Below are 22,483 nucleotides of genomic sequence, written 5' to 3'. Positions count from 1 at the left end.
GTCCAGCTGGGTTGCGATTCTTATTCATCGCCTGGTTCCTTACAAACACTCTAGACATGGACAGACACCCAGGGGAGGTACGTCTTCGTCAGGAACACTATCTACGAGGAGCAGATGATATGCCCACATAATGGAACTTGAGCGGAGTGGTAGGGAGGAGAGGGGAAGTTTGGTGCGCCGACAGCTGGTACTGGCACTGCAGACTCATGCTGACCTTCTGATGGAGGAAGCCCGGTTGCCGTGGTTGGCGTCCCGTAGTAGGATGTACAAGTGGAGCTACAAGTCCAGTAAACTACTCCATAGACTGTGTCAGGGAGCCTTACACCCCCAGGTTCTTCCCAGCATACCGGGCCCAAATGGATGAGTTCCCGGGGACCCCTCTCTAATTGCATAGAGCGTCGCAAGTTATTTTGCAGAGTTATATACTCCTAAGGAACTTTTACAGGAAGGCATAATACGCCGCTTTATAGACAATTTACTGCCCTGGGCCCTTTCAGATGCGCGCGCGGAGGAGGAGGAGCTGAGCACAGTGCTGGGGGGACTTGAATTCTATAAATAGGTCAGGTCCCAATGGTTTCCTGTGCGAGTTTTTTAAGAAATACTTCCCTAAATTGGGGCTCCATTTTCTTAGAGTGGTTGAGGAAGCAAGAGGACAAGGTTGCCTTCCGCGAGACTGGAGACATGCGGAAGTGTTCGTGTTTCAGTAACCGGGCCGACCCCCAGACCGATTGCTTCGTATTGTCCCATTTCATTGGTGAATATTGAGGCAAAACTTTTGGCCAATCGCCTCCAATCTCATATAACCAACTTGATCCATCCTTACCAGGCCGGCTTTATGCCCCAGAGAGCTACATGCCATAATATCTGCTGTGCGCATATTGCCATAGCCACCATCCAGGGATTAGGGGAACAAGCTGCCCTTCAACTGGCAGATATGGATAGGGCATTTGACTCTCTTAGTTGGGTATACCTGTTTGCACTCCTAGGTTGCCTTAATATGGGCCTGCGCTTTTTGTCATATGTAAAATTGTTGAATACGGACCTTACAGCGAAGGTGCGAGTTGCAGGATCCACTTCCTTCATATTCCGTCGGTGCAGATAGATGCACAGGGGACAGGGTTTGAGTGGGCACATGGGCTCTTGGACAGCATTGCGTTATATGCCAATGATGTCTTATTCTTTTTAACGGACATCATGCACATTTTTGGGGAGTCTTCAGGTCTTTTCATGAATACCCGTAAATCTACCCTGTGGGTACTTGGGGGATTGGCTGGACTGGGGCCTTAAGCATCGCCAGTGCAGGTCACCATGGAGGGGGTGAAATATCTGGGAGTCTTCCAGTCGGACTCACCAAACTTGTCATGGGACAGAAATATCATTCCCATATGGGCGCAGGTACGTGAGGTCACACATGTCCCTTTCCATTTATGGTAGATCGGCCATTTTTAAAATGGTATCGCTGCCGCGTCTACTCCACCACTTGCAGAATCATCCATGACCGGTCCTCCCTAAGTGGTTTTGCCTAGTTAATGAGGCACTTGGCTAATTCCTGTGGGCGGGGGGCCTAGAGTTTCGTTGTGGACCTGCTTTTAGCCGACGTACTGTGGGGGATGGCTACGTCGATGTCCAATCGTATTATATGGCAACGCACCTGCTGATACTGAATGAATAGTGATATGGAGATAGGACGGACCCCGCGTATGCAGTGGAGCAAAGATGCGTGGGGGATTCCACCCTTCATACCATTCTGTACTCGTCATCCCTGCGAAACTCTCTACTGCCAGCCACGAGGATGGTATTCCAGGTGTGGAAACAGTCCCTCAGATGGGGTGGTGAAACAAGCTGACTGGGCAAACCCCACTGTAAATGTAAATAAATGTAAAATGTAAATGCCAGCATTTGTAAAGCGCACAGCTACCTCCGACGGAGGTGTCCCGGTGCTGGGGGCCGTCGGGAAGATTAAGCAAGCTATTGCCCAGAGTCACATGGTGCTGGGCTAACCTGCCGCCGGAGCCAGAGATCGGAACGTGAACCCTGTGGTCAGGAGTCGGGCACCCTGGCCGCTGCGCCATACCTCTTCCACCACAATGGGCGACTGCCACAACTGGCTGCTCTACCTGGATTTCGCGGGTGGGACAATATAGGAATCTCTTCATTAGGAGATGTGATGTGAGGTTCTGTCCTGAAATCCTTCCAAGATCTCCAGCAAGAGTATCGGATGCCAAAAACTCAATTTTATAAATACCTCCAATTTAGGCACGCCATTTTCCTAGCATCGCAGGGTTAGAGGCTCTCCCCGAATTTAGCCCTATTGAAGCCAATGTGTTTATGAGAGATCTACAAGATCACAACATTTATAAAATCTATCAGTCCCTGGTGAAAAATAGCTCCACTACGTTAGACAAACTTAGAGAAGCATAGGAGAGTGATCTTGGCCCGCTGGATGGGGATGATTGGATGAAGGCCCAGGTCTCCCCTCGGGAGGCAGCGATACCGATGCAGCTGCGTCTCATCCAGTTTAAATACATGCAGTGGGTGTACTACACCAGACTAAGGCTGTGGAGGGCGGGTCTAGTGTCATCCCTGATATGCTTACGATGTGTTTGGGAGGATGGATCCCTCATACACACGATTTGGCATTGCGCAGTACTCACGAGATTCTGGGGAGGGGTTCTGGCTTGTTGTGCAGAGGTGTTGGGGTGGGAGCTCCCCTCCTCACCAAGATTGGTAATCCTACACATCATGGAGGGTGTTGGGGGCAATATGCATAAAAGACATTTGTTGTTGTTGGGGCTGATATTGGGTAAAAGGGACATTGCAAGGTTGTGGAAAGCATCGGTCCCACCTTCTCTGTCGGCATGGAAGAATGGTCTTGACTTATGTATGGAATTGGATATTCCAATATTTAAGGCCAGGCGATGCCCTCAAAAGCATCCCAAGATATGGAAGAGATGGGCAGACTATCAGGTGCTCTACCTGGACGCAGTGCCTCCTGCGGATGTCTCAGTATTAGGATAATCATGCAGGCCTGCAGGGTGAGAGACTGACTACATAGCAATGAAATTTATTGGAGTGGGTGATGTGGTGGCAATCAAGACGCAGGTGTGGAATAGTGCAACGGGGGGAGAGGTTATTGCGTTTATGTTCTCTTGTTTTTTATGCTTACAACTCTGAAAGTATATAATCTAAATGCCAATGTCATTATTCTGCATTGTATACTATGGCAGATGTCTTCTGTGTTAAGGAGCTCTGCATTGTGCTTGATATTTGACACAATAAAATTTGTTTATAAAAAAAAAGGGGGATACGCTAAGATATCCCACCTTTGATGCCCTCCTGGGTGATTAGCTGCGCTGTACAAATCCAGATTGATTGAGATATATTCGTATTACTCATCTGCTCAGAACACTAACTCACATACCGATTTCTGGCTTGCCTCTATGACAGTTCTACCCTGGATCGCTGATGTAATATATCTGTCATGTGAACTATCTGACTACAGCTCCTCCGTACTTCTCCTAGATATACCCGAACTTCAGAGATGCACCCTTATATGACCTTTTACCATCAAGAGTCCTCTGGGACTCAGTGTTTGTCTAGAACTCCGAGGAGCTGTTATAGAATTTTTTTTATATCAATGTGGCTCATTCCCCCAACTCTCCATGGTCTGGGAAACATTTCAAGGCTTTATTAGAGGCAACACCAGGGTAAACAATATGACATACTACAGTCACCCAAGACACAACTGGAAGGCCTAGAGACTACACTGAAAGAACTCAAGAGTACATTTGCAAAGGATCAAAATCTGAAACTTCAAAAAGTCTTGAACAAGACTCTTATTTGGTATGGAGAAGTAGCTGAGTAAGAAAGCGCTCTCCTTAACAAAGAAGCAAGCGCACCAGATATAGAGAGAGTGCGAGCACCCCAGTAGAACTCTAGCAGGGGTGGCTGACACGACCACACACCTACTATGCACAATTTATTAACTGACTCGAGGAGCATCATAACCGGAACAAACAACGTTCTGCATGCATGTCAATCACACTTCTCGACCTTTATGACTGCATGGGAAACCCCGCATCCTGAGTTTCTCTATAATTAACCTAATAGACAGAATAGTTTCGGTTGGCCCTGGCCTGGATTGAAAGTGGAATGCGCTGTCAGAACCAATTAGAATTCAAGAATTTATTACTGAAATAGAAGGCATGCTATGTGAAAATGTCACGGGCTCTGATGGATTCACGTCAGTTTTAAAAAGAATACAAAGCAATATTAGTACTACATTTGGCAAGAGTTTACCAAGAGGCCATCAATCTAGGCTTCCTGTCCAGCAGTACTCAGAAGACAGTACTATCTGTTGTACCAAAACCAGGAAAAGATGAAAGGGATTGTAAATCCTATTGTCCCTTGTCCCTTCTGAATACTCATTGGCCAACAGATTAAACTCGCTCATGAGCACCCTGGTGCTGCCAAATCAATCTGGATTTAAGTCAGATAGGGCACCATCCAATGATCTTATCATCTTCTTTTTGATCCACCAGATTAAACAGAGTTGGATACTATCTCAGTCTTTCTAGATGCAGAATGTGCATTTGACTAATTAGAATGGCCTTTCTTGTTTACGGTATTGCATATGATGGGCATGACCAAGAATATTTTTAATCTCATTAATCTGCTATACAATAAAACTATTGCCTGGGTCTGTGTTAATGGCTGTGACTCTGGCCCATTTTTGATCCAGCAAGGCAGCAGGAAGGGCTGCCATTTTTCCCCTTTCCTTTTTGCCCTGTCTGTTGAACCTCTTGCAGCGTGGCTGATGACGGAACAATCCCAAAAAGATATAACATTCACTCTGAAGCGCATGCTGTTATCAATGTATGCAAACGACATTATCTTTTTTGTTAAAGACCCGGGGATTAACCTTGAGCCTATACTCGGGCAGATGGTTAGTTACACAGGTTATTCAGGCATACATATCAACTGTGGAATATCGGAATACTACCACTCACCAGCACCTCCAAAAAGATAAATATGGAATAGCTGCTTAAATGGAGTGAGAGGCCAGCTAAATACCTGGGATAATGGTATCAAAACGAAGTGTTAATCCAAGACACCCATGGCCCCACCATGGTCAAGCTCACTGATCACATAAACAGATGGACATTGATTCTGTTGTCCCTGGTTGCCCTTATTAAAATTATCGTCCTTCCTAAACTTTAATACTTGTTCAATACCATGCCGGTTCCTCTTAACAAACACTTTTTCGGCAGCTTACAACCAATGCTCATTAAATTAACATGGGGGAGGAAATACTCTAGATTAAAATGGAACCTAACACCTTGCCATACAAAAAGAGTGGCTTCGCGGTACCAACTTTAGAGCGCTATTACCATGCCTCACAATTTCACCCACTACCCCACCTACTGGTTCAACCACAAAAGAAAATCCCCTCATCTACAAATCGAACGTGACCAGGGCAAATTTGATGACGTGGACTCTGTGATCCCTAATATTCTCACTATACCCACACAGTTAATACAAACAGAGAAGTGCACATGCTGGTCGATCTGGACTATAGCCAAAAAGACTGGACTAGACTGCTATACTCATCAAAGCTAAAATTGGCCAACTATCGTGGCATTACATCCACATTTGCTGGAAACCCACTGGTAAGCCATCTGTTTAAAGAGGGGGAATCCCTGTCCTTCGAACAATTTAAGGAAGGAATGCCTTGGACATCTTGGCATACTACAGGTCACAACATTCGGTGTCTGGGCTATGGCCTAGATTTCCTGCAGAGCCCGCAGACAGCCCCCTAAAAAACAAAAACACCACATTAGGCAAGTGGGAGTGTGACTAGAGTTAAGAGCTAAGCGGCACTGTCTGGACATACTGTTGCACATTGGCCTAACTCATTTCCATAAACTACATATACAAATTACTGCACTTTAAATTCCTAAACAGGATATAATGCACCGCAAAACTCTTACATGCAATTGATCCTGGAACTGACCCAGCTGTCTCCTTCCACCTGGCTTGGGAATGCTGACCATTGAGATAATACTTGATAGAAATTCCAAGGACTGTAGGCCTGGATCATTCAAACACATGACACTGCTCTCTAAGACTCCTGCTTCTTGGATACGTCAACTGCTTCCAAAACCACTAGGCCGAGAAGGTACATGGACAACTCTGAGTTATTTTGATATGGAGTGTTCTTTTACATCATTTTGAGTCTGATTCACTCTGCAGGGCCATAGACTGGTCTCTTATAATAATATGGATGCCCGCAAAATGCATAACGTTAACCATGCCTAATGTTATGTAACCTATATGCATTTAAATGTATCTCGTGTATTTTGTTGTTTATTCTACAATAAAATGTATAAAAAAGCCCATTCGGTGGAAATGAAGGTGAACAATTGTACATCAAAGGGATCGATAATAGGAGTCGTACTCTAAGAATTTATATTGCAGAAGATAGGTGGGGTATTCAGTTTATTACCTGCATTCATTGGCCTTCTAGTTGTTCTCTCCTACCATCAATTGTAACTACTGTTTGGATTTGACTTACATATCCCTAGGTTCAAAGACAATAATCTTTCTTTTGTTATATTTATTTAAAGGACCTGCCACCTTACCTTTGCAAGTTGGACGTCACCTTTGAAAAAGGTAATTTTGTAGAGGTTTTGGTCTTCTGGTGAATGTGCTGTTTATGAATTACTGCCCTGGGGTGTGTTGTTGGTGTTAAATAGTGATATGACTTATCAGATGTTTCTCATTGAATACGCTGGATGCCTCTTGGCAGTATAATAGCTAAAAAGACACATCAAGCACATTATAACATAAGTGTTGAAGTTGGGGTTAGAATAGTAACAAAGGCCTGAAATGTCTGCTGTGTTATTGCAGAATGGGAAATGATCAGCTGCAATAGGCTTAGCAGCCCTTCTCTATAATCTGCGTTTATTTTACCAAATACATCTGCAAATGTAAGTTAATTTATTGAAGGAGCATGCGTCAGGTTGCAGTCGGTTGTACTGAACTGTGCATAAAGAGAAGAGCACCCACAAGTGTAACCAAGTAACTAAGAAATGCCCTTTCAATCTTCTGTCTGGAAACCCGAGGTCTCCTGAGATTTGTGCTGTGAATTAATAATGGTCAGGGGAATGTAGATTAGACTGTGTTGTTTAGGAAACAGGCCTTGCCATCAGTAGGTGGAAAGAGAAGCTTGACTCCTTGAGTATAAATATTTAACCCAAGTAAACATACTTGAGCCTTTTGAGACTCACACTGGAGGCAGGTGATTCACCTGTATAAGCAACAAAGTTATGCTCCATCCAAACCTCCACAAGGATGTTAAGGCAAGAAGCAGCAGCAGACAAAATGCACCTATACTACAGTGCGATTTAAGAAGAATTAAAAGATATAGGTATTGACCAAGGAAGACATTATCACATCTATTACTTCAACTTTATTGAGTATCTCAGAAATGTTTCCTGAAATTGGAACATTATTTTTGTTTTGTGGGTCATGTTAGATTAGAATCGTGTTTGAACTAACAGACTGAAAATATTTGTTTTATATTTATTTGTTTAGGTCATGAAGGTCCTTTTAGTAGCTGTACCCATTTTTCATATAAATATATGTGTGATGCTTAAACACTGATGTGTCAAAAATTTTAACTGTTAATAGCATTGCAAGCACTTAAAAATGTGTCTCACATAGCGGCTGCATGCCATGGTTCATTATTTAAAGATTTTGAAGAAAAACATTATATATATTAGTTAAGTCTCTTATTATGAGTGGTCTGGTATCTCATCTATTATCATGGTCGTCCTGGTAGTTAAGGGGGGAAAGTAGGGATGAACTGAAACTCTGAAATTTGGGGAAATCACATATGGCAATTCAATTTACTGTCTCCATTATTTCACCCGGAGACATTGTGAGCTTACAGCTAGTGAAATCTCTAAACTTGTGATTACAGTGGGACTGGTAACTCCTGTTATCAGCACCATTGAAAATATTGTGCTACTAGTAATGAGGATCTAAGTGTTGATTTATTTATAATTATTGACCCGGACCCTGATTACACAGTACAGTCTGTAGCAAAATGTGCCCTGGTGGCTATTTGGCATTATGATAGACTATGTTCTAGTATCGTTCTTGTTACCAGCTCCTTTACATTTTTACTTCCAGAGCTCCTTGATGTGGACAGCAAAAACTCAAGAACTTGTGTTCTGCAGTATAGAACCCTCATTGATACCCTGGAGATGAAAATGTCTAGAACCCCCTCGAAAAGCCTATTACCGACAGTTTAAATTTTTTTATTTTAGAGTGCATGTAGTACCAACTCACACATTCTCAAAACAACATTGCAGCACCTATCACGCAAAGTACTGCCTAAGAAAAATGGTGCAGCCTAATAGGATTACATTAAAAAAGTTACAAAAGTATCATATTCCTTTAAGTTACCTGGACCTTCCACTATTTATAGCGTTTTGTATTGGCAGTTACCTCACCCAGGGCCATATGTATCAAGATACCCATTTGCGATTCCCAAATAGCGATTTTTAAGAAATCGCTATTTGAGAATCGCAAATGGGTATGTATGTACAAAATCGATTTTTTTTTGCGATTTCTTAGAATTTTTTGATTGTGATTAGCAAATTACGAATCGCAATTAAGGAATACTTTCCCATTCATTTCAATGGGCCAGGAGGCCCATAGGAATGAATGGGAAGTTATTCTCAATTTGCGATTCGCAATTTGCTAATCGCAAATTGAGAATAATTTTAAGGGTGCAGGGGTTTCCAAAGGACACCCTGTTGCACCCCTGAAATATGCATGGGTGCACATGTGGAGCACATACATGCCCTAAGGGCACGTATGTGCGTCACATGGCACTTTGAAAAATGCAAAAAAGTGCATTTTTCAAGGAATTCGCAACTTACCACCAACTAGAATTTACGATTCCTTAAGGGCATTTTGCTAATTTTTTTGGTTTCATACATTGCATTTAAGGAATCGCAAAATTTGCGATTCCTTATTTTGCACCAGATTTTGCTTAATACATTCCATTTAGCAAATTCGCATTCGCAAAGGCCGAAATTCTGAGAATTTCGGCCTTTGCAAATGCGAATTTGCTTGATACATTTGGCCCCCAGTCATTCCCTTTTTTCAGAACGCTTTGTATTGGCAGTTACTTCACCCAGTCATTTCCTTTTTTCAGTACGTCTGATTGGGATCTTGTTGATCTCTGTTTTACTGGAAAATTCCTTTCAGGATTAATTCTATTTGTTCTTCACTAGGCCTTTTTGTCATCTAGCAGATGAGGGAAGTTCCTTTTTTGTCTTTTCCACAAGGTTTTCAGTCAGAGAGCTGGCCTTATTTGGGAAGTGTCCTTTTTGTTTAAGGAAAAAAGCTGCCACTGATCCACAACCGGTATGTGTGGTGTGCTTACCATCTTGAAAAAATCCATTAAGGAATATGATATTTGCCAAGAAATTTCAAAGAGGATCCTCAAAGACCAGGAGGGCATAAGGCTTCATTGGAAATTGGAGTATCTGAAGTAGAAAAAGGCAAATCTGTCTGAAAAAGCACCTAGAAAATGCTCTGCTTCGCTACAGGGGTGCCTACAACCCATTAGAACTCGCACAGAGGGAGATCAAGGGAGAGAAGGTCAGAAAAAGGGGAAAATAGATGACATAATCAGCATTCCCATTAACGTTGGTAATGCCGCCGTAAATTACCTCAGTGTGGGTGAAGGCATTAGCCCCAGCTTGTTCTCCATCTAGAACCAGCTCAACATTGAAACACGGCCATAATGATAAATAGAGTTAAGGGGAAAAAAATGAAACGCGGCTACTGCCTTTGAATCAGTAAGTATTCATCTTTGAACATTGTATTTCAGGGTAGCGTCTTCTTTGATGTCAGTTCTGTCTCTCTACATAACATCAATCCATCTTTCACCAACAGTGCACCTGTTCTCTGCACCGTTTGACTTCTAAAGTGATGACAAGAACATAAACATTGACCTTTACACCCAGGTCGAGTGTGCGCCTAAGACTATGGCTGTTTTTGCTGCTGAGAAAACAGTGTAACCTTTAGGATACCCAAGGTTTGTTTTCCAGACCAAGATCCTCTGCAAAGTCCACTCCACCCTCTAAATCATCCACCTATGCCAAGGATGGTTTAAGGAACAACTTCAATGTCACCTACTAGAACTTTAACTTTGACACCTAAAAAACCTCCTGGAGGCATTTCCCATCTTTCGACACCTCAGCCTTCGTGGAGGGATTCCGAGTCTCCAAACACATCAAGGTAATGATGTGCTTGCACAAACTTCTCAAACTCAAAGTCCTAATATACTCCCACGTCTCCCACAGGTTCATGGTCATTACCACATATCATGGTGTTTGGGTAACACGAGTATCTAAATTAAACATTCAGTTGCAGTATAACAGACACCAGTATCTGCCATAATGGAGAGGCTCCAACTTCTAACATCTCTGAACCCTTTTTTCCACGTATACAAGACTTTTTGGAGATAATGGAAGATACATTTTTAACTTTTTTTGTTGAAATTTTATTGCATGGGAATTGTTCGATGACATTTAGCCTCTTGCCTACAACCCTGGGGCCGGCAGCTTAATAACCGGAGAAATTTTACACAGCTTTGAGACCAACATCCCAAGGGGCAGGCAGCGTTATATACCTTAAGTTCCATGTACCACATATGAATCATAACAAAGATGCACTCAAGACCAATTACCATAAATATTGTCGTTGCTTGCTGCGGTCAGGAATTTGTTCAGCGCAGATTATCACCCAGCGGATGTAACCGAAGAATTTAGCAAATCTAAACTACATCTCTCCCTCCATCTTTCTAAAAATCTTCAGAGGTTCCCGTCTTAACTAACTGCTTGTTCCCCTGGAACAGAGTGTCCCTCTGGTCTCACATTAAGGTCAGCTTTGTGATAAGTCTACCACTAACTGCAATTTGGTGGATTATGGTGTTAAACCTCCCCCTCTGGTTCTGCCGACACCTCGTCACCTGGCTCCATAGTCCTATTAAGCTTATATGCTGTGTATAGTCCCCAGAAGTTCTGAGGCCTGCTTCGTGGCGGGAGCAGCTCACTACGATTCTCCGATTGTGTGAAGCAATAAAGCATATCATGTGAACACTGTGTTACAGTAGGAACAGGGCCTCTCATCCAACACATTGCTACCCTGCGCTTTGCCATCAGGAGCCCGATATCCACTAGCTTACGTATTGCTTTAGGCAGGGTTTTAGAGTACCCCTAAAAGGACAATTGCGGGATCAGGTGTGAGCTCCATGTCTACCACATTACCCAATTCTCGGAAAATGGCCTCCCAATAATTAAATACTCCCGGACACTGCCACACTACATGCATGAAGTCCGCAGGAAGGGCATGGCATGTGTCGCAGAACGCGTCCTCCCTTAGCCCGTATCTGTGGAGCCTCTCTGGGGTATAATATACTCTTTTGATGTATTTGAAGTGTATTAGTCTATGTCTGCCGTGTAATGAGATGTGTCTAGTGTTGGTGCAGCAGTAATTCCACATAGTCATATATTGTAACCTGTAAGTCTCTTTGCCAGGCCGGCCTGGCCGTTGTATATTGGTTGGCTCTATGAGACATAGCCAATTTGTATATGATAGAGACCGTTTTACGGGGAGACTTAGTTTTTATAACATAGGACAGTTCCGGCACCTCTGGGGGTTCGCTCAAGTCCTGACCCAGCAATTTGTGCATAGCTCTGCGCACTCTATAAAACTGAAATTGTTGTAGCAAGGTGTTAGCGCCTGCCGCACTCGCTGCTTGTTCCCACGTCTTAACTACCCCATCCTGAAACAGGTCTCCCGCCGTGGCACTGCTCAGTGTGTGTAGCACTCGAGTAACCCCACCGTCCTTGCAGGGGGCTAGATACATTCTTTTTTTTTGTGTTGAAATTTTTTATTAAGAGGTTTTGAGATGAAAGTACAAAAACACTTACATATGCAAGTAGAGAATAAAATAAGGTATTAATAAATGAAGCATAATACAAATGAGAAAATTATATATGGATACATAAGATATAATAAGTGGGAAGAAGTAAAAATAGCAAGTATTCTATAATCTATAAAGCAAAGATAATAGAAAGGAAGAAAGAGAAAGAATGAAAAGGAAACAGAGAAAAAGAAAAAGAACCCCAGAGTAACAAGAGAAAGGAGAAAAGGAGACAGAACCAAGATATTTAAGGAGGAATAACAGACGTTGGAGAGGAAGGAATGGAGAAAGAGTCACTATCAAACGTGGTTTCTAGGAATGGGGACCATACTTAAAGAAAAACAGAAGCCTGATCTTGCAAGTTATATATTACACGTTCATAAGAGGCTGTTTGTATCATAGCCACTAGCCACTCTTACTGAGAAGGAGATAAGGAAGACTTCCAATGACGCAATATACAAATTTTGGCCGTAGCCAAAGCAGTTTGAAGAAGACGAGTCTGTGGTTTAGACAGTTTTGGAAGACCTCGAAAATCATGTAAAATAATATTTGCCGAAGTAAAGGGTAGTGGTAATGACATAGTAGAGACCAAAGTCTTTCTTATAAAAAGCCAAAATGATCTAGTACGGGGGCATTCACAAATAATGTGCGTAATATCACAACCAGGAGCAGAACATCTCCAACACAAAGAGTGCGATATCAATTTAGCATCATGTAGTTTAGATGGGGACTAGTGCCATTCAGAGATGATTTTAAAAATGCAAAATTAGAGACGAGCCTCTCGGACACCTTTATGTAAACCTTCCAGAATTTGATCCCATTGAGTAATGGAATAGGTAACTGATAAGCGAGATTGCCATTTTAATTGAAAAGCTTTTGAGAGAGGTTGCGAAAAAAGAGGATGCAGGAAAGTTTTATAAAGACCAGAAGTCACACCTTTAAAATTTCCCCATAAGTGCAAATAAGACAAAATAGGAAACAAGGTCAACAATTCAGGTGGAGAACCTAAATGTTTTGTGATGGCTTGTTACAAAGTACAAAGTAGTTTATTGTGTTGATTATTTAAAATCTTACAATATTACACTTCTAAAAGAAAAACAATAAAAGCTGAAGTTGAGTATATTGACGGGATTGTGTGGATGGTAAATGGAATTCCTCATTAAGTTGAGAAAAAGATTTAAAGTTGTCATCATGAAACAATTGTTCCAGAGAGTGAACACCAGCTTCCTGCCACAGAGGCCAGGATAACATGCGACCACGAACACGAATAGCCGAGTTGGACCATAAAGGAGCTTTGACATGAAGCCGCGGATTAGATTTAAGTAAACGATGACTTCTTTGCCAAGATTTATACATAGCAGATAAGATAGGATTTTTAGGATCGGAAGGACTGGAGGCCTTGCCATATTAAAGGGACAAACCAAGACTAGAAGTTAATAAGTGACGTTCAAGTGGAACCCATTGAGGTATATATTTAGACTTGGGCAAAACGAAGGAAAGTTGTGAAAGATGAAGGGCGAGTGAGTAATGCTCGATAGAGGGAAGACCCAAGCCCCCGTGTAGTTGATGAGATTTTAATTTGGCCAAGGTAAGACGCGGTTTAGCCGTACCCCAGATAAAAAATGTAATTTTGGAGTCAATGGACCGAAGAATAGTCAGGGGAATGTTTAGAGGGAGCATACCTAGAACATAGAGAAATCGCGGTAGGGTAACCATCTTAACCGCCTGAACGCGCCCCCAGAGAGATAAGCCGAGGACTTTCCATTTATCTAAATCTCTTTGCATTTGTGCAATCAACGGTGTTAAATTGTCCACAACTATGTTATCCAACCCTCTGTTAATCAATATTCCTAAATATTTAAGCCGGGATGGTTGCCAATGAAATGGAAAACCAGAAATTGCAGCTTTTGTAGTACCAATGGACATGGGCAATGCTTCGCTCTTATCCCAGTTGATCTTATAACCGGAGAAAGAAGAGAAATCATTGATGATGCGAAGGAGAGCAGGAAGAGAGCGGGGAAGATCAGTAAGTGTGAGAAGAATATCATCCGCGTATAAATACATTTTTGAATTGGAAGAGGAACTCCAACCACTGCAGGCGATTGACGTATTGCAGCAGCCAAAGGTTCCGTTGCCAGAAGGAAAAGAAGAGGGGAAAGAGGACAACCTTGACGAGTACCCCGCCTAATTGGAAATGGTGTAGAAAGGAAACCACCACAGTTAACTTGAGCTGAAGGACTATCATATAACAGTCGCACTTTAGCTATAAATTGGTCGCCTAAACCAAATCGTTGCATTATAGTAAAAAGATACTCCCATTCAATGCGATCAAATGCTTTTTCGGCATCCAAAGAAAGAAGTAGGGCATCATTAGCAAGATTTTTAGCTGACCATAAAGCATGAGAGAGAGTACGTAGATGATTTCGAGATAAACGACCGGGAACAAAGCCTACCTGTGAATTGTGGATTAAAGAAGGTAAAACCTTACGAAGACGTGATGCGGCTCGCAAGGATCTTAACCTCAGAGTTTAAGAGAGATATGGGGCGGTAACTACCACATAGCAGAGGATCTTTACCAGGTTTTGGTAAAACAGCTATGATGGCCTTATTGGAAATAGAACCAAGAGAAGATTCCTCTGTGGCTTCTGCAAATGTGGCATGTAAAGTATCAACCATACTTTGACCAGTCCACTTGAAAAATTCAGGGGGGAAACCATCATCACCTGGTGCTTTATGGTACGGTAAGGCAGTGATAGCTGAGGAAATTTCTTCCTTCGTAATAGCTCTGTCAAGTAGAGCTCTACCATCATCAGAGAGTCGTGGAAGATGTACCGTATCCCAAAAATTTGGCATCTCTGACGTAGCTATGTGAGTGTTTGGTGAGTAGAGAGATCTGTAAAATGAAGCTAATTCTTCAACAATTTCTTGCGGCCGAGTAAGCATATCGCCAGAACTTGATTTAATAGCCGGAATTGCCATAGCAGCCTCCCTCTGACGCAGTTGCGCAGCCAATAGCCGGCCAGCCTTTTCACCCTGCTCATAATGACGACCTTTCATCTTTTGTAAGGCATATTTAGCCTTAGAAGTAAAAAGACTATTAAGAGACATGCACGCCTGCTCCAACAATTTACGATTTTGAAGGGTTGGATTCTAAACATATAATTGAGAAAGTCGGCAAATGTCTTTCTCCAGATCAGCTTGTTTGGCAGTGTTTTTCTTGTTATATAGAGCAGCGTCCCGCATAAGTTGACCTCTGATAGTTGCCTTTGCAGCTGTCCATACCATTCTTTTAGAGGCAATTGAGCCTTCATTATTCAAAAGGTAATCACGCAGATGTGACTGTAGAGGAAGTTTACCTGCTGGTGTTTTATATTTATTTATGTTTAAACGCCAGGACTTGCGCCCCGGGCTGGAAAGACCCAGAGCAAGAGACAAGAAAACAGGGGAGTGATCAGATATGGCTGCCTCTAGAATTTTCGATTCTGTAACTAGCCGGACTGTATGTTGCGAAAGAAGAAAGTAATCAAGACGGGAGAATGTACCGTGAGTAGAAGAGCAGAATGTGTATTCTTTATCTTGTGGGTGACTGAGTCTCCAGTGGTCAACAAGACCAGTATCAGTAAGAATGCCACGCAAATTGGCTCTATCGGATGCATTGACAGTATTAAGGCAACCTGTTCTGTCAAGGGCAGGGTCTGGAGCCAAATTCCAATCACCTCCAATGAGAAATTGGGCAGCATTTATTTCTGTGAGGAGACGATTGAGTTGAAGGAGAAATTGTTTTTTGGGGCCTAATGGAGCGTAGACAGAACCAAGACAAATAAAAGAGTTTCCAAGTTTCAACTTAACAAATACATATCGACCATCCGGATCTGACCATGTCCTGATAATCGTTAAAGGAAGTGACTTCCGAAAAAGGATGGCTACCCCACATTTACGAACAGGGTTAGGATTAGTGGGATCAGATTTACAAAAAAACTGCTATGAATGACTTTACCAACCCAATCCCTACTAAGTTTACTAGACTCAACATCGTCCAAATGAGTTTCCTGTAGTATGGCAATGTCTACATGTTTAGAATGCAAATAAGAAAGAACTTTCTTGCGTTTAATATAATGGGTAAGGCCATGAACATTCCAGGAAATCACCAACAGCGGATGGGTAGAAGACATGACAATAGAATTGAACAAAGAGAAAAGAAAGAAAAGGAGAAATAAATAAATAGAGATAAGAGAAGAAATTTGTTTCTCTGGGTAAGGAGGGACAGGAGAAAAGAAAAAGGAAAGTAGGTTATTAAGGCAGAGTGAAGATTGGAACAGACAAAGCAAATATAAATAGAAAGAAGTATTAAAGATGGAAAGAAGAGAAAAAGAGAAAGTAAAGAAAAAGAAACCTAGACTGTTAACTACGGGTCTGGGTGCACCCACAGCAGCACCAAGGGAGGCCGGACCCCCTCCAAGCAAGGAAGAATGGGGATTCGGGGGACAAGTGATAATACGGAATATGTGAAACGCATTTAGAATATAATTACAACAGCAAAATCGTGGGAACCCATACACTACTATCATGGAACATAAGCAGTAAAGGAGAAAAAAGAAAAAAAATTAAAAACATGATATAAGAACCATACAGTAAGAGAATAGCATGAGGAGAAAAAATTAAAGCAAGGGAAATGAAATAAAAAGAGACATAATAGAAGAGGTGTGAAAGACAGAGTGAGATAAATATGAGTTAAATGAGAGGAAGAGAGAAATCCAGCACCATCATAAAGAGGGGGACAGAAGGAAATAGAAAGTATAGATAATAATGCATGGGAATAGAAGCATAAGAAAATATCAGTACCTATTTTAAGAAATATATGAAACCATTCAAAGCGGAGTGTCCAATAAAGGAAATAGATAATGTCACGTTAAGCAACAAGTACCGCATCATAGGGAAAGGAATGCATTGGAAAAAGGACTGCCATAGGAGAGGTAACAACTTTGAGGCAAGCCTGCGATCAGATAAATACTCTGAGGAGGCCAAACGCTTAGTGAAACAGAGAACAAAAGTGATCGAACCACAAAAAGTAACGCGACAATAGAATAAAACCTAGACGAGAATTATAGGATAAGGAGAAGAGAAAGCATAACTGACGAAAGAAAAGAAAAACATGATACATCACAAAAGAGATTGTGAAAAATAAAGTGAAGGAAACAAGAAAGAAAAAACAGGAAAAGGAAACAAACCAACAATATCACATAAAAGGAGGGAAAGAGATAGTAGATAAAAGAAGAGGAAGGAACACCATAAAGTCATGCAATAGAAGAGAAATAAAATAAAATGACCAAAAACAATCTAAACATAGAGAACAATGAAACAAATAGACATCATACAAAAGCGGAATAGCTAATAAATGAAATATTTAGTGATAAGCTTAACAACAATAACATCACCATAGCAAGGGGAATGGAGAGGAAGAAAGAAAAACCACCTGTGGGATAGGTAATAGCCTTATAGTATATAATAAGCAAAACCTGAAAATGATTAAATAACTGCAAAACTGAAAATCACATATTAATAGCAAATATAGAATAACAGTAAGGCATAAAGCCCTATACAGAACACAAAGTAGAAGGAACCATATTATATCATGCATTAAAGTCTCAGTAAGCTAAGCAAGCAGCAAAAGCATTATGAACAACAAACACTGCTATAAGCTTATAGAATAAGAAAAAGAAAGAAAACATTAGCACATAAAAGAATTCAGTCAGCATCAGAAGGCGTCTTAAGAGGCGATCTAGACTTGTCTCTTTGCTGTGTGTTAGTGAGAGAGGAGACGGAGTGCAGAGCCGAATCTCTGTCATCCTGAGAGCAAGGTAGACGAGTAAGATCCCTGCCACGTTGTCTAATGTCAGGGTTGCTTTTTAAGTAATTGTAAATAATGTCTGCCATGGCTGCTAGGCCAATAGATGTGTGGATTGATAGATAAGGGGGACACAAAAGAAAGGAATTTAATTAAAGAGTCTTTAACAACAGTATATATGGACAAGGTTGATACTGAAATGTGCATACTTTCATAAGTGCACTGATTTATCTTTTGAGGGTTTTCACAGCATTGAAACCTGGCACACATTCAAGCATGAGTGCGTATGCATCGGTTAAATAAATGTGGAAATATACCAATTTCACCTTAATTTTTCCACAAAACCCAAAATAAATATGGCTAAATACAGATAAAATTTGCAAAAAAGAAATATGGATAAATACAGATGGGAATGGCAAAAGAATAAATACCATAAAACCGGGAGACCTACTTATAATTACATCCTTACGACATGCCCATGCTGAAATAATTGCCCATTTGAAAAAAGCACAGAAAATCACATGGGAAGGCACAACAATAGGTATCACACAAGACTACTCTAAAGAAAAAATTCAAAAAGGGAAAGCTTTTTATTCAAAGAGGAACACACTGAAATCCCTCTCTATTCAATTTTCATTCATAGGGCCCAACTAAAACGCAAATAGATTTTTGAGGGGAAACATTAAATGGTCACCAGAAGTAGATACTAATTGTACAACCTCAACTCATAAACAGTCTATTACATATTGAAATGTAACTGAGGTACACTTCCTTACTACTAATATTACTACTGACTAAAACATAGGAAATATTAGGGGCCAACTGCTTACTAATCATCATTTGGCTAACACGATATCAGTAGTATTCCTTCCCTTAAAATAAATCCTAAGCTATGGTCCTTTAATATAATAATTCTGCATGAACCACACTCTAGTCACAAACATGAACTATCACTATCTAGATCATTTCCTAAATAAACAAACCTTACACCACACCGACTACCATACCCTATAAGTCTTCCTCTCTGTCATGTAACCAAAACATGCCCTAGGGCTTGCAGTTACTCCATTACCTCAGCGTTCTACCCGCAGACACGACGACTGACCTCTATCAAGCTATATAATGTGATTTGGACTTCCACATGTTTGTGGAAATCATATTCTTGATACATATAGTGTTGCATACTTTTATATGTTATTTAAAATGCTAACCACCTGAAAATATTATTTACATAACCTATTGGATCTCACTAATTGTTTATCCAGTTATGTTTTTAACGGTTTATGATAATATCATCCGTTTAAACCCAGTAGATTGACTCTCCTCATATTTTCTTCAGCATCCTGTCACCAATAACCTTCATATTCTCTTTAGCTTACCTACGATGTAAAATCAATTATTGTTCTTATTGGCCCTAGAACCATTTCTCATTATTTTATGACGAAACAAAGAAATCCCAGGAATGCCATTTGCGGCTGGCCCTCAGAAGTTAGCGCCTAGGCACACAATATATTACTAGTCACAGGCAAAGCTCCCTTGGCCATACCAGCTATCTTAGACACAATACACGAATATGCACAGGTCTCCGGCTGTACTCTCAATAAAGAAAAGAAGAAAAATCTCCCACTCAATTACCACTGCAACAGACTGACAATTGAAGACACAGGTCTAAAATGAGAACACAAAAGGATTACATACCTGGGCATCTGGTTCAAAAAGAACCTGATACCATCCATAAGATATAATGAAAATAAAACACTATTAAACATCAAAGACCTGCTAGACAAGCGATCTTTCAAACACACTGCATGGTGGGCATGCTTTGAAATTATCAAAATGATGATATCTCTACTGATCAACTTCCCTAAAAGCATGTCCCCTATTCCCCTTTCTGATTACTTCTTTAGAAAGACTGGACAATATTTTAATGACTTCTTATAGTCCTCTAAGAGACCGAGGATGGCACTTAAAAAACTACCAAAACATCTTGGTGGCCTTAACCTACCAGACTATCAAAATACCAAACAGTGGGAGGAGCTTAGCCTGCAACCGAGATGGCCGCCTAGACTCTCGGCTCCGCCGATCCTTGCGCTTTCCCCTATCATCCTGTTCTTTATCCTGTCTTTCCACCCGGCGACTGGAATGGGGACACGATCCTGAACATGACGGCGTGTCTCTCTGCACATTTTATGCAGTATCGGTGGTAAACCGTCCCCGCTCCTTTCCCGGCCCTGCGCGGCAGTGAGACCGGGTCTTTGTCTGTGGAGTCAGCCGGACGCGGCCACAGAGGCAGCGGCCATCGTGGAGGAGGAGGAGTTGATCGGGTGGTGAGAGGCTGCCGCGCTGTGCTCGTCGCCGCAGCGCCTCATTCCGCTCTGGGATTCTGCACGCCTGGATACTTTGTGCCTGCTGGAAACACTTTGTATCCTTGCCCGGCTTGGAAGTGGACGGAACAGTTTCTTTGTTACTCCGGCCCGTCACGGACGCCATTTTATGCATTGCACTTCAGCGCCCGGCAGTGGAATCCTCGGAGCTCAATTGGGGGTCCGGATGCTGGTGGACAGCGAATGAGCCTGTACTGCGATGCCATCAGTCGCCCCCATGTCTCTGGCCCAGTGGTCATTAGCGGAATGTCGGCGGAGTGATCTGTGGATGGCGAGTTACAATGGCGACCGGCTCCCTGAGCTGCCACACGTCCGTGAGCCTGGGCTAGAGGACACTGCTGTACTCTTTCTTCCTGAGACACTGCTGGGGACCGGTGCTGTCCTATGTGCTCTGGAGGCAGTTAGAGTTGCTTTTCTTGTCAGCACCCGAGATCTGGAGTGCCGGCTTGATGCTATTTCTCCTGTGGGCCGTGGTTGCCCCCAAGTGCTGCACACTGTGCCACACTCTGCACCGGTCCACATTGATCTCCTTGCCGAGGTGTCTATAGAGATGTTGGCGGTTCACGGTTCTGATTCTGCTGAAGTGCTGACCGCGATGGTTCGGAAGAGGTCGGGAGTTCGTGGTTCCTTACACTGGCTGGTATATCGTCCCCGGGCGCCATGTTTGCCATCTCCTTTGTGTACTGGTGGCGTGGCTTTTCAACTCTTCATGGGACTGTTGTTGTCGCTCTGGCCGGCTATTTCCGACGGACTGATGCGCTGCCTTGCTCATGTTTGTATCATTCTCGGACATGCAACGGTGGTTTGCGTGGACTTTTGTGGGCGACCCCCCATTCTGTGTTGGCCATCCCGGGGGCCTCTCTCATCCACGGCGCAGGCCGTATTGTTGGACTCCATCGACCAACCTGATCGCAGGGGGCAAGGTTAAGGCAGTTTATTTGGGTCGCTATTCCTTATATTGCTGGGACTGTGTTGGGTGAGCGAGACATTGATTGCATCGACCGTTGGTATCATGTCGGGTGCGGGGACCGGGAGCGGGCGGCCGGGAATATATCTGTGGATTGTTTTCCTCCTCAGCTGATCCTTATCACCTTCGTTGTTTATTTCTCTCCTCCTCCATTCTTGTACTTTTTGTACTTTTTCCCTTCTTTGGGGCAGTGTCGGGGCGACAGGCACGCTGTTTATGGGCTAGGCCGTAGCCATTACAGGGGTGCAGGGTGGCGGGTGTGGGGGGGGTTTGTTATTTTAGTTTATTTTGTTCTATGGTCCCTTTTGCTCTTTTCTAGCTTTGGGAGGGTTCTTTCCTCTTTCGTAGGGCTGGCTGTCCCTTGGTCTCGCACCTTATTTCTTTTTCGGGCATCTTCTTCGGCCCCTGTCTCTCCCTTCTCTGGGGTGGGATTCCTGGGGTGATTTTGGGAATATTGTTTATTGTATTATGGCCTGTTGTTCGGTATTACCGTCTCGGTTGCCTTGATTATTTAGTCGCTACAGTCATTGACTGCCTCAATTTGCCACTGGGGTATGTTCCCCTTGTCTCTTATGGTTTTTACGTGAGGTGCTATATTCCTGTGGTGGCAGCCCCTACTCTTCCTCAAAATTTCAAAATGAAAACCTCATATCCTTTGTTACAGTCCCCACAACCGTGTCTGGTGTATCTTAACATATCCTGTTGCCGATTGGTATGCATTTCTCCTGTTTTTAATTGAATGTTTTGCGGCCGGCCATGATGGTTGTGGGCCTGCGCATGTATCTCTTTGTTTCTCCGAATAAAGGTTTTAAAAAAAAAAAAAAAAAAAATACCAAACAGTGTTCTTGGCCAGCTAAGGTATACACTGATTCATTCTCTCCTCCCCACATGAACCTACTTGGCTAGCCATCGAGCAGAAACACGTGCACCCTCTAAGCCTCATATCAATACTCCCTAACAGGAAATTATTACCAAACACTCTACACCAATACTTTTAGGAATGGTCCAAGCTATCCACAAACTAGATAATAGACTAAATCAAGAAATATCTAATTCCTCGTTTGCCTCCCTTTGGCACAATACCAAGTTCAAAATGGAAGGGGGACCATATACTATAAAGCCTGGGTGGAAACAGGCACTGTACCTATTAAAGACCATGGCTCCCCCTTTAATCCCCTTCCCAACTGTTAAATTCAAACTTGCAGATTTAGACTACTACACATTTCTAAAAATAAACATTTGAATAGGATATACCATTTATGCTAGGTAAATTCAAC

At 42.4% G+C, this 22,483-nt stretch overlaps 1 protein-coding gene across 1 annotated transcript in view; it reads left to right on the top strand.

Annotated features, from left to right (window-relative positions):
- The window catches only part of GDPD1 (glycerophosphodiester phosphodiesterase domain containing 1), a 400,155-nt gene that overhangs the window by 211,517 nt on the left and 166,155 nt on the right, over positions 1–22,483 (top strand). The window contains exon 4 of the mRNA XM_078679844.1: positions 6,627–6,672. Within this exon, the coding sequence (XP_078535970.1) occupies positions 6,627–6,672 (46 nt within the window). The remainder of the gene's footprint in view (positions 1–6,626; positions 6,673–22,483) is intronic.

The sequence above is a fragment of the Lissotriton helveticus genome, chromosome 3_1, assembly GCF_964261635.1.
Source record: "Lissotriton helveticus chromosome 3_1, aLisHel1.1, whole genome shotgun sequence".
NCBI classification, from domain to species: Eukaryota; Metazoa; Chordata; class Amphibia; order Caudata; family Salamandridae; genus Lissotriton; species Lissotriton helveticus.
The sequence above is the reverse complement of the archived record's forward strand: the minus strand, read 5'-3'. Positions and strand labels throughout refer to the sequence as shown.